The 16,992-nt window shown below is 41.1% G+C and overlaps 1 protein-coding gene across 1 annotated transcript in view; it reads left to right on the top strand.

Annotated features, from left to right (window-relative positions):
- TLN2 (talin 2) overlaps positions 1-16,992 on the top strand; it is a 124,049-nt gene that overhangs the window by 82,236 nt on the left and 24,821 nt on the right. Inside the window, 9 exon segments of the mRNA XM_040413675.1 lie at positions 4,407-4,547; positions 6,019-6,200; positions 8,526-8,658; positions 11,977-12,078; positions 13,867-14,037; positions 15,031-15,177; positions 16,063-16,164; positions 16,360-16,479; positions 16,617-16,763. Of these exon segments, the coding sequence (XP_040269609.1) occupies positions 4,407-4,547; positions 6,019-6,200; positions 8,526-8,658; positions 11,977-12,078; positions 13,867-14,037; positions 15,031-15,177; positions 16,063-16,164; positions 16,360-16,479; positions 16,617-16,763 (1,245 nt within the window).

Below are 16,992 nucleotides of genomic sequence, written 5' to 3'. Positions count from 1 at the left end.
TGGAACAATTCTAAATGGACACAGCTTAATAATTTTATTACATATTGATGAGCTATCCTCTGTATAGGTCATCGGTGGGGATCCATCGTCCGGCTGCGGTGCTCTGGTAAGCGTCCAGTGATGTCACATTCATCGGTCACATGGCCTATGTGCAGCTCAGTCCTATCCAATTGAATGGGCCTGGGTTGCAATACCAAGCACAGCTCCTGTACAATATTCGGCACTTGGTAGGCTGTTACCTCTTCAAACAGCTTGGTAGGGGTGTCGGACCCCCACTGATTAAATACTTATGACCTACACCCATAAAACCCATTTAATGTTTAGTAATTATATTTTAGTGCTTACCAATAAGTTATATTGTTGTTTTTCAGACCTATTTCTAGTCTGTATTTCTGGAAACGGTATTTCTGTGGGTTATGTGAAAAGTTATTTGATTACTAACACTTGGGAGAATTTTTGCTAATTAATAATGTGTGTGTTTGCTCATGGAGTTGTAATGTTAAATCTTCCCACACAATGCCTCTGAATGTAGAAATGAGAAAAATACTCTGCCAGAATTCACAGCACTTGATGGTGTTTTGGTTCACAGTGTCTTAGCTTTTATCTTCTGCTGTATGTATGTGTATGTTATATATATATTATATATATATATATATATATATTTTATTTTTTTTTCTGTCCTTGAGACTTTTTTGTGTGACTATCCTTGTCTGTGCTTTCTGTTGCTCTCGTTCTGCTTTAGCTCTAAATTCATTTTCCCGCATCTTTCGTCATATTTGACATGTTAAAGTGTATAGCGTGGGAAGTCATGAAGGTGTAGTATGCTATACTGATGTATTGTATACATGTATCCTCTCCTCTCTATTTTTTGTGTGATTTTTTATTTTTTACAGAAAACACTTTCTTTAATTTTGACACCATTCAATAAAAATGATGCCTTAGCATGAATATCCCCATTTATACATTCTATTGTATCCAACACTACACATCTAAAAACACCAATCTAGTGCTGCATTTTTGTTTGTTTTTCGTTGCAAATGTGCTTTAGCACATGCAGGTCTATGGCAATTTTTGCTGATCAACAGTTATGTGGTTTTCTACAGGGAATTATTTACCCCCTTTTTTTATGTCAGTTCCACTGTACAGTCGTGCCAAAAGTTTGAGAATGACACAAATATTAGTTTCTTCACCAAGTTTGCTGCTAAACTGCTTTTAGATCTTTGTTTCAGTTGTTTCTGTGATGTAGTGAAATATAATTACACGCACTTCATACGTTTCAAAGGCTTTTATCGACAATTACATGACATTTATGCAAAGAGTCAATATTTGCAGTGTTGGCCCTTCTTTTTCAGGACCTCTGCAATTCGACTGGGCATGCTCTCAATCAACTTCTGGGCCAATTCCTGACTGATAACAACCCATTCTTTCATAATCACTTCTTGGAGTTTGTCAGAATTTGTGGGTTTTTTGTTTGTCCACCCGCCTCTTGAGGATTGACCACAAGTTCTCAATGGGATTAAGATCTGGGGAGTTTCCAGGCCATGGACCCAAAATGTCAACGTTTTGGTCCCCGAGCCACTTAGTTATCACTTTTGCCTTATGGCACGGTGCTCCATCGTGCTGGAAAATGCATTGTTCTTCACCAAACTGTTGTTGGATTGTTAGAAGAAGTTGCTGTTGGAGGGTGTTTTGGTACCATTCTTTATTCATGGCTGTGTTTTTGAGCAAAATTGTGAGTGAGCCCACTCCCTTGGATGAGAAGCAACCCCACACATGAATGGTCTCAGGATGCTTTGCTGTTGGCATGACACAGGACTGATGGTAGCGCTCACCTTTTCTTCTCCGGACAAGCCTTTTTCCAGATGCCCCAAACAATCGGAAAGAGGCTTCATCGGAGAATATGACTTTGCCCCAGTCCTCAGCAGTCCATTCACCATACTTTCTGCAGAAGATCAATCTGTCCCTGATGTTTTTTTTGGAGAGAAGTGGCTTCTTTGCTGCCCTTCGACACCAGGCCATCTTCCAAAAGTCTTCGCCTCACTGTGCGTGCAGATGCGCTCACACCTGCCTGCTGCCATTCCTGAGCAAGCTCTGCACTGGTGGCCCTCTGATCCCGCAGCTGAATCCTCTTTAGGAAACGATCCTGGCGCTTGCTGGACTTTCTTGGACGCCCTGAAGCCTTCTTAACAAGAATTGAACCTCTTTCCTTGAAGTTCTTGATGATCCTATAAGTTGTTGATTGAGGTGCAATCTTAGTAGCCACAATATCCTTGCCTGTGAAGCCATTTTTATGCAACGCAATGATGGCTGCACGCGTTTCTTTGCAGGTCACCATGGTTAACAATGGAAGAACAATGATTTCAAGCATCACCCTCCTTTTAACATGTCAAGTCTGCCATTTTAACCAATCAGCCTGACATAATGATCTCCAGCCTTGTGCTCGTCAACACTCTCACCTGAGTTAACAAGACGATTACTGAAATGATCTCAGCAGGTCCTTTAATGACAGCAATGAAATGCAGTGGAAAGTTTTTTTTGGGATTAAGTTAATTTTCATGGCAAAGAAGGACTATGCAATTCATCTGATCACTCTTCATAACATTCTGGAGTATATGCAAATTGCTATTATAAAAACTTAAGCAGCAACTTTTCCAATTTCCAATATTTATGTAATTCTCAAAACTTTTGGCCACGACTGTAGATCAGTAGGAAAAATGCAATTGTAAAAAAAAAGAAAAAGCCATAAAAAAAACGCAACACACATTGCCACTTGTGTTTTTGCTACCAGGGCCAATGGATATCTATGGCACAATAATGCCAGAAAATGAGGTAGAAAAAAAGCCACACCTAGAGCATGCTTCATCATTGATGTAAAAAACACAATGTATGTGAAGAAAAACGCCACAGGGGGAAAAAAAAAACATGTTTGGACTGTTTTTTTAATAATTCCCTCAGACCTTATAGCCAATCTATGGAGATGGTGTTTTTTGCAGAAAAATGGTAGGAAAAAAATCACCAAAATGTTAAAACCTCAAAAACACATAAAAACCACATTGTATTGTTCCCTTCAGAGTGGTTTTACACATGCCTTTATGCAGTTTTTGAAGCCAAAACTAGGAGACCCAGTTTAGGACTGGGCCACTTTACCCCCTACCACCCACACCCCTTCCAGACCAGATGCAGTTTCCGTTTTTTGTTTGTTTGTTTCTTTTAAAGCGGTAAATTTTTTGATCGTTTATGTAAATAATTTTTGCTCCCTTTTTTTGGTGATATATGGGTCTTTATTTTATGTCATTTTTATTGTGGTATTTTATTTTACCTGGGAAAATGTTTTTTGTTTTTTTTTCCTAGTCCAAAATACAATTAAATACTTTTTGAAATTATTTTTTAATGCTTTTCCTTAACAGTCATTTTGATATAGGGGATTTGTGGGTTACGATTGCCAGGGGCCGGGAAAGAACCTGAGGTGCAATGTGGTGATTTTTTTTCTTCTTTTATTTTGCACTTTTTGCACCCTATAAGGTTAAGACCTTTTTGGGGGGGCATGTAAAATAACACAGATAACCAGCCCCTAGCTATCGCGTTGCCGCTTCCTGATAGGTATATACAGCTCTTGTCAAGAGCTGTGTATATACAGAGATGGAGAACGCAGGGACGATAAAAAAAACATCCTTGCGTTCTCGATGCGGAGCCTTTTGTGCAGCTGCCATCTCTGCAAGCATGTTCAGAAACGTCTGTGGAGAGATAAGTGCCAACCGCCCAGACGTTCACTCAAAAAAGAGCACATTAGATTTTATCCTATTTTTTTCCCTCTTCAAAAACTGTTTGAAAACTATATGTACGACACCCACCTAACAGGCTCATTAAGAAATTAACCAGCACGCAATTATGGACCTAAAAACGGTATGGTGTTAAATGAGTGGAGGTATGCTTTACATTTAATGATTAATAGCACATATTTACATGTCTATTAGTTAATTAGGTTCTCTGCTTTGTGTCTGATGGCCTTTACAACATCTACATAAGCTATTTGTCCAGTTCCTCTCTGAGGCTCCTTTCACCCAGCTAACCATTTCTGCATGAACACATTTCACCCAGCTTTTTGGTCAGTAAGGAAAATGGCTGCTTTGAAGTGAGTATTTCTGTCAGGATTTAGAAGCAGAATCTGCACATAACTCCTGACAAAGCATTGAATGTTCTGAACATGGCCTAAGAACAGGTCTAGTATAAGATGTCTGCTGGAGGTGGCAGCATTTTTGGACGTATGTACAGTTTATCTGAATAGTGGCCATGCAGCCACCTTCCCTGGAAAGTGAATGGTCATCCAAGCATTGATTGTGGCCACCTGGAGTTGGGTGGTGTTTTAAGAGTTCATGGTCAGTGTTTTCTTTCTTCTTTCTACGTAGACTCTGGATGGAGACTTTTCAGATGACAATCGTGAGAAATGCAGCAAAGCCACAGCACCCCTCATATCAGCCGTGGAGAACCTGACTGCATTTGCCTCCAATCCAGAATTTGCCAGTATTCCAGCCCAGATCAGCTCAGAGGTAACAATGCTCATTCCTCACGCCTGACATTCACTTTTTTCCGTCCTATATTACTTTACAGCTTGGCTTGCTATAACTTTTTGCTTTTAAGATAATTTACATGTCTTATAAATCTTGGTGGTGTTCTTCTTCCAGTGTCCAGCAGTTGTAATTCTTCATGGTCATAGTTTCCAGAGCTACTCTCCAGTACACTCCTGATGTCATTATTCTCAGCAACACCATTCCTTAAGGCTTTCTAATATCTGCACCCTATAAAGTTTTATTTTCTATCCTGTACTATTCCAAAAATGCAGTAGGTTTACAGTCTTAACCCTTTCACTGCCAAGGACCTATGTTACTGTAATTGGTTTGACTATAAATGCTTTTGTTGGCTAGAATTTAAGGACTGGGACGTAGACCTTGGCATCATAATTTATCCCATAATCTTAAAGGGGTTGTCCCATTAAGACAATTTATCCCTTCTTCACAGGATAGGGGATAAGTATTTGATTGGCAGGGGTCAGACTGCTGAGGCCTCCGCCAATCACAAGAACAAGCCCATTCTCTGCCATTTCAAGCACTAGGCCAAGGATGCTCAACCTGCGGCCCTCCAGCTGTTGTAAAACTACAACTCCCATCATGCCCTGCTGTAGGCTGTCTGGGCATGCTGTGAGTTGTAGTTTTGCAACAGCTGGTGGGCTGCAGGTTGGGCATCCCTGCGCTGGGATAGCTCTAGCAGCCAGGTAGAACTAAGTGGAGCAGGGGAGATGCATAAGTGTGTGCTGCTCCATTGAAATAGGGAGCCACAAGCATCTTTTTCATGATCGGCAACAGTCCCAGAAGTTGGGACCCCACCAAACAGACACGTATCTCGTATCCTGTGGATAGAGGAGAAGTTGTCTTAATGGTACAACCTCTTTAAATGGATTGTGCAAGAATGGGGTGGGGAAGGGGGTTGAGATCGTTTTGCGAATACACCTACTGGCGTAAGATGCGCCTAATTAGTTAAATCAGGCACATCTCTGCCCTGCCGTGCACCAGAAACTGGAGTCTACACCAGCTACAGGCTGACATAGACTTCAGCTATAACTTCCGCTAAGCCCTGCCCCCTTTTTATCGTCACTTTGGAAAAGTAGCGAGAAGCCTAAAAAGTAGCAAATTATGGTGCACATACGGCATGCGCTATAATGCACAACTTTTTTACTCCACAATAGTGGTGTAATTGGCTTAGTAAATGTCCCTATATGTATATTAAAAAGTTGCAGAACTTTTCATTATACAGTAAGTGAGCTTTATGTACAGGAAACAGGAAATTCCATTATGTTCACCTCATTTTTTAGGACCGTAATATCAGCTGATAATGCAGTTACACGGACATCTCCTCAGACTGTCTTTCCAGTGCAATAAGACTTTCACTATTTAACCCAATTCCTGAAAAAAAATAATGGATTCTATAGTTTATTCTGTTATTTTATCATTTTGTCACACACAGGGCGCTCGGGCACAGGAGCCGATATTGGTGTCTGCGGTCACCATGCTAGAGAGTTCATCTTCACTTATCAAGACAGCCCGCTCTCTAGCAATCAACCCGAAAGATCCGCCCACATGGTCTAATCTTGCCGGTCACTCCAGAATAGTCTCAGACTCTATTAAAAGTTTGATTACATCTATCAGGTATGAATAGCACTTACCCAGGAATTGCTGTGTGGTTATGAGGACCTAAATAACTTTACAGGGTTGGCCACCTTCGGGGTGTTTAGCAAGCCCTTCCTCCCTGGGCAGACCTGCAAAGGAGAGCATATTTATTTTCGCTTCATAGCCTCGGCTGCTCCCCTGGTGTCCCATGACCATTTGTCATAATGTGAGGAGACCAGGTCACCACTGCAGCCAGCAATTGGCTGCAGCAATGTCAAAGCGGATGTTGGCAGTGGGGGACCTGAGCAAGGCAGGGGAGGCAAGGAAGTGAAGGAGCTTGGGACCCGGCACCAGGGAGCAGGTAAGTATATCCTCCTTTGTAGGTCTGCCCAGGAGGGGGAGTTTGCCAAACCCCTTCCTCCCCCAAAGGTGTCCTACCCCTGTAAAAGGAATGTATTGCATATATTTTACTAATTAAATAGTTTTTTCAGACTCTTGATGTTACTAATCTTTCCTCAGCACAGCTACTGTATGTTCAAAGTGTAGTAGGTTACAGTCAGGTGAATGGGAGCCGAGCCGCAGTAACCTAGAATGGCTGCAGCAGTTTGAACGGATGCCGGCTCCATTTAAAGTGCTAGTTCTCTGCTGCAGAAAACTGCTGATTGATGGTGGGTGCGTGGTGTCAGACCCCTACTCAATGGCTATTAATGATCTATCTTACGGGATAGAGCCTCGGTTCAACAAAGGAAAAGCTCTGTTTGGCACACAATGTCTCATCAAAGCCACTCCCTCATCAGACGAGTCATAAAAAACGTAGAAAGCATCTAAAACAGTTAAATGTGGCACATTTTGAATAGTAAGTTTTCCCTATTCCCTAAACTGAGCATGGCTCATTAAAGTGCGATATTTATGGAGAACTTCTTTTCATCTTTACAGAATTGTTCCTGCTCTTTTCCCCCCTTTGTTTCCACTGCTGTAGATAGGAAGCCAAACAATGCTGGACAACGGCGCTGTATTCCCCTGCCCTGCACATACAAATGTTTGTTCCTATCATCAAATTGTTAGTACAATGGCCCACATGTACTAATGTGCCTGTGCCAAGGGTCTAAAAAGTGGTGCAGATTGGCACAATTTGGCTCAGCTAGGGTCTGTCTGCTGTTTTTCGACTTGCTTGACTTCATGGGAAGGGACAGGGCCAAAGATATAACATTTTGAGCCACCATCCTGGCGTAAAATTCTGTTATATGTGGTATACAGAGAAAAGTGTCTATCCCTGCACCACATTTATCATGCAGGCTGAGCTCCTGTGATGGATCTGCTGCAGGTCTAGACTTGTAAAGGCCACTTTACACAGGCATGGAATCCGCTAATAAGCGTTCATAGGGACACTCGTTAGCGATTATCAGGCACAGCAAAGGTGCCGCAGATTACCCTATGAACAAGTGAAACTCTTGTTTGTCAGGTAATATGCTCATTTGTGCGGGCACCTAAATAGTTTTCAGGCAGTAGATTGTGCCACCTAAATAGCACTGTTCCGCTGGCAAATAACGAGTCAGTATGGGGACGAGTGATGGCATTAGCGATTACATGTAGCGGTCTCCTTCACTGACGAGCGGGTGACTGTCGGGAAGGAACGGTTCCTTCCTGACAATTACCTGCTAAATTTTCCCATGTAAAGGGACCTTTAGCTTATGCCATCTATAGGATTCGTAAATCTGCCCCAGTGACTCCTTCGCGAGTCTGACTAGCAGCTTGCTGGTAGAATAATTTAGATAGAAATCCTCTGAGCTTCCAGACAGGAAATTGGTTGAGACATCAGGTGATCTGATGTTTATGCTCCACAAAAAAACAAAAAAAAGAATCCTCATTTGATGGCAGTACATTGTCATGTATAAACAGGGATGTGCTGCCAACACACGAGGAAACTGGAAAGGGAGCTAACAATTATTGGTTCCCATACAGGAGCGATGCTTGCGTCAATGATCAGGAATGAGTAGATTGTTCCCGATCATTGACTTGTGTAAATGGGCCCTTATAGTTAGTGGTTTGTCACAGGACCACCAACATAGCATTCAGCTACAAATCTTGAAGTCTGCTCCATATGAAGGGTTTGTTCCACTCTCAGAATATATTACAGGGCACCTGTTCATGGTGTTCTGGTTCCAGAGCCGCGGCTCTCCACCCCACTGGAACCAAAACACTGTCAAAAGGGGTGGATTTTTAATTTTGCACACTCTCTGGCTGTCATGTAAATTTTTTTGTACGTTGAAAAAAACATTAAAACATTATAGTTAATTGCTATATATATAAAAAATAACTTACAATTTTTTTTTTTTATGATTTTTTTTTTGGGTGTGATTGTAGGGACAAAGCTCCAGGACAGAGAGAGTGTGACCAGTCCATTGACGGCATCAACAGATGTATTCGAGACATCGAGCAAGCATCCCTCGCCAGTGTCAGCCAAAACCTAGCCATGCGGGATGACATCTCACTAGAGGTATCAGACGGTGATTTCTGGTTTTGCCTTGCAGTTTCTCTCCTGTGGCCCTGCATTGCTTTGCTGACATAACCCGTGAACAGAGCGCAGCCGCCTCAGACAGCACTGCATTGACAGAATGGAGCCTCTTGTAGTCTGCTGACCGCTTCATGAGGAAGTTTACATTGTGTTACCAACCTACTGGAAGTTCTAATCACTTGGGGAAAAAAAGGTTCTAATAAAAAAAAGTTTTCTTAAAGGTAATCAGTCAGCCGATTTCTGCTATCCTATCTGAGGGCAACTGGTGACAAAGACCCTGAGCAAAACACTGGGTCATGTACTTCACCCAGCTGAGGTGCTAAAATCTGAGATGGTAAATGCAAATTTTACAAAGCAATTGGATTCATTCAAGTAAGTAACCCGGCTTTTTTTCTTAGGGTGTCGGTCACCAGTTTATGATTCCCTCAGATAGGGCATAAAACTAATGACAGATTCCTTTAGGTCTTCTACTAAATTGCTAGAATTGTGTGGAATTAAGTGTCCTAATGCCCATGGCACACTGTTCTGCCTAGTCTGTTGGTTCCTGTGAAACCCTGCTGTGATGGAGTTAATGATATCAACAGTGATGGGTTTCCATGGAACTCCTGCATTACAAATAGCGGAGTATAGATCTTCAGTATAAAAGAAAACATAATGATGCAAGCAGATGATTTCTCTTTACAAATTGAGAGAAATTCTGCAAATTGCTTCAAAACTGGTTGGTTTTCCCATGTCTTTTACATTTCCCCTGTCCACTGCAAAATAAGAGTGTCATAGCCCCTTAGATTTAATCCAAAACTACATCAGATTTTCACACAAGTCCTAAAAGTAGATGGGATAAAAATATTAGACCCTTGGTCATTTTTTTAATGAGAGAAAAAAATCTATCATGTCTGTGAGTGGCAACAGTATGTGAACCTTTGCTTTCAGTATCTGGTGTGACCCCTTTGTGCAGCAGTAACTGCAATTAAACGTTTCCGGTAATTGTCGATCAGTCCTGGACATCTGCTTGGACGAATTTCAGCCCATTCTTCCATACAAAACGGCTTCAACTGTGTTATGTTGGTGGGTTTCCCCCACAAACTGCTCACTTCAGGTCCTTCTGCAATATTTCTATTATATTGAGGTCAGGACTTTACTTGGCCATTTAAAAACTTTTAACTTTATTCTTCTTTAACCATTCTTTGGTAGAATGACTTGTGTGCTTAATGTTGTCTTGCTGCTTGACCCACATTCCCTTGAGATTCAGCTTACGGACATAATGCCTGACATTTTACTTTAGAATTTGCTTGTATACCATATTTTTCGCTTTATAAGATGCACAGGACTAGAAGACACACCCCAGGTTTAGACAACAGAAAATAAAAATAAAATTTTTTCTAGGTCCTCTTTTAAAGGAATGTGGTTTACTGAACCACCATTGTCACCATTATTGTTCCGTGCCATCCTGATGGTGGACTCATAAACATTAACATTACCTAATGCAAAAAAGGCTGGTAGTTGCTTAGAGTTTACCTTGTGTTCCTTTATGACCTTGTGGACTATTACACACCTTGGTCTTGGCGTGATCTTTTTAGGTCTTGTGTGAAAATCTAGTGTAGTTTTATGTCAAATTGGTGAAGAAATATAGAAGATTCTGAAGGGCTCACAAACTTTCAAGCATCACCGTATCTTACAACCGCATATGATTGCTATGATATAACGCTTGGAAAGGCCTGGGGTGGAGTGTGGTTTGAAGGCCTGATACAGGCAACTTCTAACAGAGCCAGACTTGGACACATGTTTACCGTGTCTGTGTGGAAGTTGGTTGTATGGCATTCGTTAACTGGTAAAAAATAAAGTGGAAATTATCATGTTTAACCCCTAGACTCCCAGCTCTGTACATGTATGGCGCTAGGAGGTTCTTTAAACATGGTACCCACTCGTGCATGTTTCAAACAGCAAAGGACCGCGGCTAATGTCTGCAACCAGCAATATTTCAGATCCCGTGTGACCATGGCATCTAAATAGCGAAAAACCTGCGCTTCCGTGTTAAGACCGGCACCGACCTGGGATACCGGTCATTAATTCTAATACACAGAGTCTCTAAAGAGAACCATCATATTAGAGCTGCAGTTCCTATGTTGGCCAGCAGGTGGCAGCCCAATATATGATATCTGCAAAATCAGCTGTACTGTCATTCTATAGGAATACAGTTGAAATTAATCTGGGTACTGCATATTGCCTGCTAGAAGGGCTATAAAAAAGTTAAAGAAAATTAACAAAAAATTAATAAAAATTTAAATCACCCCCCTTTCCCTAAAATAATAAAAAAAAATACATAAACAATAAAAAAAATCTAAAATCATAGGCATCACTGCATCCAAAAATGCCCATACTATTAAAATATAAAAATATCTTACCCCAAAAAATTGAATAGAATGTGTTCTGAAAGTCACACATTCTTCAAAATGGTATCAATAAAAACTGTAGATCATCCTGCAAAAAATGAGCCACCCAGCTCAGTAGCCTTAACTATACAAAAGTTATGGGGGTCAGAATATGGCGATGTAAAAAAAAATAAAAAAAATTGAAGTTTTTATTTTTTCAGTATTACCACAAAAAAACCTACACATATGTGGTATCTTTGTAATTGTGGTTAGCACTGGTGCTTGCAGTGTTTGAGTCCTGGGTTCAAATCGGACCAAGGACAACATTAGCATGAAGTTTGTATGTTCTCCCTGTGTTTGCGTGGGTTTCCTCCGGGTTCTCCGGTTTCCTCCCACACTCCAAAGACATACTGATAGGGACCTTAGATTGTGAGCCCCATTGGGGACAGTGTGATGCTAATGTCTGTAAAGCGCTGTGGAATATAGTAGTGCTATATAAGTGCGTAAAATAAATAAATAATCATACTGACCCAGAGAATGAAGGGCACAGGTCAGTTTTTCCACATAAAGAAAGCCGTAGGGACAAAACTCCTAAAACTGTGGTATAATTGTGTTTTTTTTTCCAATTCCACCCCATTTGGATTTTCTTTTTTTTCCCCTCTTCCGACTACAGAAGATGTATATGGCCAGCTTTACTGCACTTTTACAGGCAAATGTGAACATATAATTTCAAAGGGAAATTGAGTAAAAATAGACCTATTTCCATATCATTGACCTGTCACAAGATAATTTTTCCCGGATATCAACTTTAAACAAGGCTTAGTAGGAACAAACGATGCAAGTGGAACTTGAACTAGTCAGTGTTTAAGTTACAGACATAACTCATTCATCTGAACTAAACTGCTGTGTCTTTTTGCTTTTTATGTTGAAGGCTCTTCAGGAACAGTTAACTTCTGTGGTACAAGAGATAGGTCACCTGATAGATCCTATAACCACAGCCGCCCGGGGGGAAGCGGCCCAGCTTGGTCATAAGGTATATAAGAAATGGCTCCTTATAGAATGTAGAACATCATTTGCTGCTAAAAACATGTACAATGTGTAAAGAACAATTTACAAAGTGTAAAGAACTGGGTGTAGAAAGAGACTAGGGTGGTTGTATAATCCAGGATTCCCATGCTCATTTGCAAGTGCCAGCATGTTGACCTAGATAATAGGGGCTAATTTTGGCACAGATTTAGAGGAGGGGGCCTAATGCAAATAATTTATGTTACATGTATGCTTGTTATAACAAGCCTGCTAAAAATCTTGAAGATGAATATAGTCACAATAAAACTTGTCAATAATTATAAATTGCTAGTAAGCAGAAATTATTCATGGTAAAAAAAAAGTTGAAAGTTCAAGTATAGCATTCATTGACTGGAGCTAGTTTAGTCATCCTCCATGGTCCTGGTGGGGGAACACCAAAAGCAAGAACATCTGCTGTAAATCCATACCATAAAAAACCATAATTGTAATATGTTGTATTAGCAATAATACCCGACAGCAATGCAAGTATTGTAATCTGACAAACCTGTGAAATATGCATTTCTGGACCATCTTTTATTACAGAAATAGTCAAGGGGCTGGGGACTATTTTAGAGCCACAGGTGGGTTTAGTAGTTGCCAACTCGCATATAGGTCCACCTTAGTCCGTGCTGAGATAAAACCAGACTCTCCTATAACAATATCTCAAGGCCTGGGGCCATTGCAGTGTTGCTATGTTGTCTCTGCCATTGAAAAAGGTTGAACCCAGTGATGTGAGACTCCAATGCCACACAAATAGCTACAGAGTCTCTTCTTGGAAGAAATATATTTTATGAATGAAAGTCTTTTAGGCCTCTTTCACATGTCAATAAATCTCTGATGTCTGCTGTCTGTGGTCTTCATGGACTGCTTATGTATCCGTTGACTTTAAAGAGGACCTTTCATCGGTCCAAACATTGTGAACTAAGTAGCATGATCTGTACAGCGGCGCCCAGGGATCTCACTGCACTTACTATTATCCCTGGGCGCTGCTCGGTTCTCCTGCTATACCCTCCGGTATGTTCGGGGACTTGGTTATAGTAGGCGGAGTCTTAGGCGACTTGGTTATAGTAGGCGGAGTCTGCCCTTGTTCTGCTGGGCGTCTCCTTCTCCTAAGGCCTGGCTGTAGCGCTGGCCAATCGCAGTGCAGAGCTCACAGCCTGGGAGGTTTTTTCTCCCAGGCTGTGAGCTCTGCGATGCGATTGGCCAGCGCTACAGCCTAGGAGAAGGAGACGCCCAGGAGTACAAGGGCAGTCTCCTCCTACTATAACCAAGTGACCAAACATACCGGAGGACATAACGGGAGAACGGAGCGGCGCCCAGGGATAATAGTAAGTGCAGTGAGATCCCTGGGCGCCGCGGTATTTGTCATGATACTTAGTTCACAATGTCAGGATCGGTGAAAGGTCCTCTTTAATGTGTATATTCACACACCATGGTTTTTCATGGACCATCTTTTTTTTCCACATGATTATGATTATAGTCTTTGGGTCCTTGAAAACCATTGACACAGCACAGATGGCATCTGTGTTTGGTCGGTGGTTTTCACAAACCATTGGTAGGAAGAATGGAATACAGACGACACAGATAGGGCAAAACACTGACATATGGACCAAACACTGATCCTTCACGGATAAACCACTGACCAACTTGTCACAGATGTCAGCCCAGACGTGTGTGTGAAAGAGGCCTTAGTCAGGTGTTCCATAATGTTCTCCTTGTTTTGTAAGTCTTGTTAAAATGTATTTATTAATAACAGGTCATCCAACTTGCTCGATATTTTGAGCCCCTGATTCAAGCTGCTGTTGGTCTGGTTTCCAAAATCTTGGACCATCAGCAACAGATGACAGTGCTGGATCAAACCAAGACCCTTGCTGAGTCTGCTCTGCAGATGCTGTATGCAGCCAAGGAGGGTGGTGGAAACCCTAAGGTATGTAATCACTTCATTTTTGTGCTTGTAATTTATTTCTCCTTGTGATGATGGCTACAGAACAGGAGAGTTGGCCTTTAGGTTAAATGTGGAGAAAATGATAGGTGGTCTTTTCCACATTTTCACCAAGTTCTTAACTTTCTGATGGATGTGTATTAAAGAATACTCAAGGGTTATTCATGTCTAGCTGATCAGTTGTCTTCGGCAGTAATTATTTTGAGTAGAGTATGGCTGAAAGTATTGCTAGATGGTATTCATTACAAATGTGGACCCTTCAAGCAGGAAATAAGCCAAACCATACTGAAATGTTAAAGTAGACTAGGGCAGGGCTGCAAGTGAAAGAATCAGTCTAATTAGTACAGGCAGAAATGAGAACTATCGTTAACATGGGGGCTAATATACCTGTGCCTGTACCTGACTTCATTATTTTACAGACCCAAAATGTCAATGTACAGTATATTTTGAGAAATACACGTGTCATTGAGATAGGACAACATGGCGCTTAATAGAATATAGAGACTGAGGAGCTTAGTTCTCTGGGGCATCTCGGATCCCCAATAAGAGGAAATAAGTTAACAAGTTTAACAAAATGAAACTTTATATGAAAATGATTTTACCTCATATGTGCAAAAAGAAACAAAAACACCACCAACCAACAACTTTTACAATATGTCAACACTAGTTGTATATGTGCATTTTCCACTGCAGAATTGAAGGCAGAAAATCCACAGAATTTACTGCACCCTTAAAGTGGATGAGCTTTAGGAAATCGCATCCGGTGCACATTAAATGTCAATTTATAATGTACTTTTCTACCACCGATTTCACAGTTTGTGATGCATAAGTGGAATCCTGTGTAACTAAAAAATCCTCATGTAACTAATGTATATTTTTTGCAGATTCACAAAATCCATGGTGAATTTTTTGGGTGATTTTGCATCCCACGTGGACATAGACTTAGGATAAAGTATAAGGTCTTATTGCTTTTCACAGGCGTCCCACACACATGATGCCATTGCAGAGGCTGCTCAGCTGATGAAGGAGGCTGTAGATGACCTTATGATTACCCTGAATGAGGCTGCCAGTGAAGTTGGTATGGTGGGCGGCATGGTGGACTCCATAGCAGATGCCATGAGCAAGGTGGGTCTTTGTAGCAATAACTTGTCAGAAAGGCGGTTGAACTGTATCGACGGAACAGTTTACTGCCTTCTGTATGTTTTGAATCAGATAATTTTTATTAGCAATTTTTTATTTATACAAAAATAAACATGGAATATCAGCAGCGGATGCCTTCTGTGTTTTTGAGTACTTTTAAATCAGATAATTTTTATTTGGTTTTTCAAAAAATCACAAAAAAGCAAAGGAAGACAGTCTGTACAGCATACATGCAACAGTAGATGACAAAAATACCATAGCATTACACGATCGGACAGATAGTTACTTACATAAGTATCACAAGTAACATAAACCATGGTACAAGAAGCACATAAAATCACGTATTCTAGTTACAAAGTATATCTGGTACAGAACCACATTTCCCATTCAATAATTTATCAACAGGAAACCAACCCTCCCTACCCAACTAAAGCCCAGTACTCCCCCCCCCCCCCCCCCCCCCCCCTTCCCTACCCAAGCGATGGAGCGGGTCCAAACTCCAAGATTGGACATCTTTTTAACATGTCAAAGACACATCCATTGGTGTACACCTCCTGTCTGTGTATCAGACCTCTGCACACCCGACCTGCGTAGTACTACACACCTTCATACAGCATACATCCAGAGTAAATTAGGATAGAGGAGATAGAGAGCCTACATAAAGTTTTTGAGTACTTTTAGTACTACTGTGTGGAGTTATTTATGGTTCATGAAGCATTGTAATGGTAGCTGTCGGCAGGATCCGTACTGTCCTTACACTTGAGAAGATCGTAAATGAAATCTTTTCATTAGAGCTTCTGAGCCAGGCTATATTAAAAGTTTGTGAAGGGTTTACATTACTTTGTTTTCTTCCACACTTTCTTCCTGCAGCTTGATGAGGGGACTCCACCAGAACCAACAGGGACTTTTGTGGATTACCAGACCACAGGTGTTAAATACTCCAAGGCTATCGCTGTAACTGCCCAAGAGATGGTAAGAATTAATGCACTTCTGCTCCTAGAAATATGAGAAATTTCTGAGTATCCCTCCATGACTTAACACTGACCATAAATATCATTATCTATATAATAGCTTTTAATGAAGAGATGATTCCGGAACGAGTATATGTATGGTTTATGTACATGCAACTTGCTGTTAAACTCCCATTATTTCCATTTTTGTCTTTAGATGACTAAGTCTGTAACAAATCCAGAGGAGCTTGGTGGCTTGGCGTCCCAGGTGACCAGTGACTATGGAAATTTAGCTGTCCAGGGTCGAATGGCTGCTGTCACAGCAGAACCTAAAGAGGTAAAAATTGTATATTAGACTCCCACATTTTTTCTGTGCTTCTTGACAGTGCAAATACGTAGTTTGCTTCATTCCGAAGAGTTATGAAGGTGCAGCTGTGATCTCACTTTTTATCTGAAATTGTGTTTCTTTTGTAGGTTGGGTTTCAGATCAAGACAAGAATTCAGGACTTAGGACATGGCTGTATATTTTTGGTGCAGAAAGCTGGAGCCCTGCAAATCTGCCCATCTGATAGTTACACGAAGAGGGAACTCATTGAGTGTGCCCGGGCAGTGACAGAAAAGGTGAACTTGTAGAATATGCCGCATCATTTTTGATCAGATACATTTCTCCCTCGTAATTTTCTTAGTTATTCAACTACAGCTTTTTATGTCTGCAAACAAGTAGTGCAATGAGTGTTACAGATCCATGAGCCTTGTTGGGGTCCGGTCACACGATCTTCCGGTCCGCGGCTCCGGAAAAAAATAGAAAATGTCCTATTCTTGTCCGCAATTGCGTACCAGAATAGGCAGT

This window comes from Bufo bufo, chromosome 1 (genome assembly GCF_905171765.1).
Source record: "Bufo bufo chromosome 1, aBufBuf1.1, whole genome shotgun sequence".
In the NCBI taxonomy this organism is placed as follows: Eukaryota; Metazoa; Chordata; class Amphibia; order Anura; family Bufonidae; genus Bufo; species Bufo bufo.
This window is presented reverse-complemented; position numbering and strand designations above follow the sequence as displayed.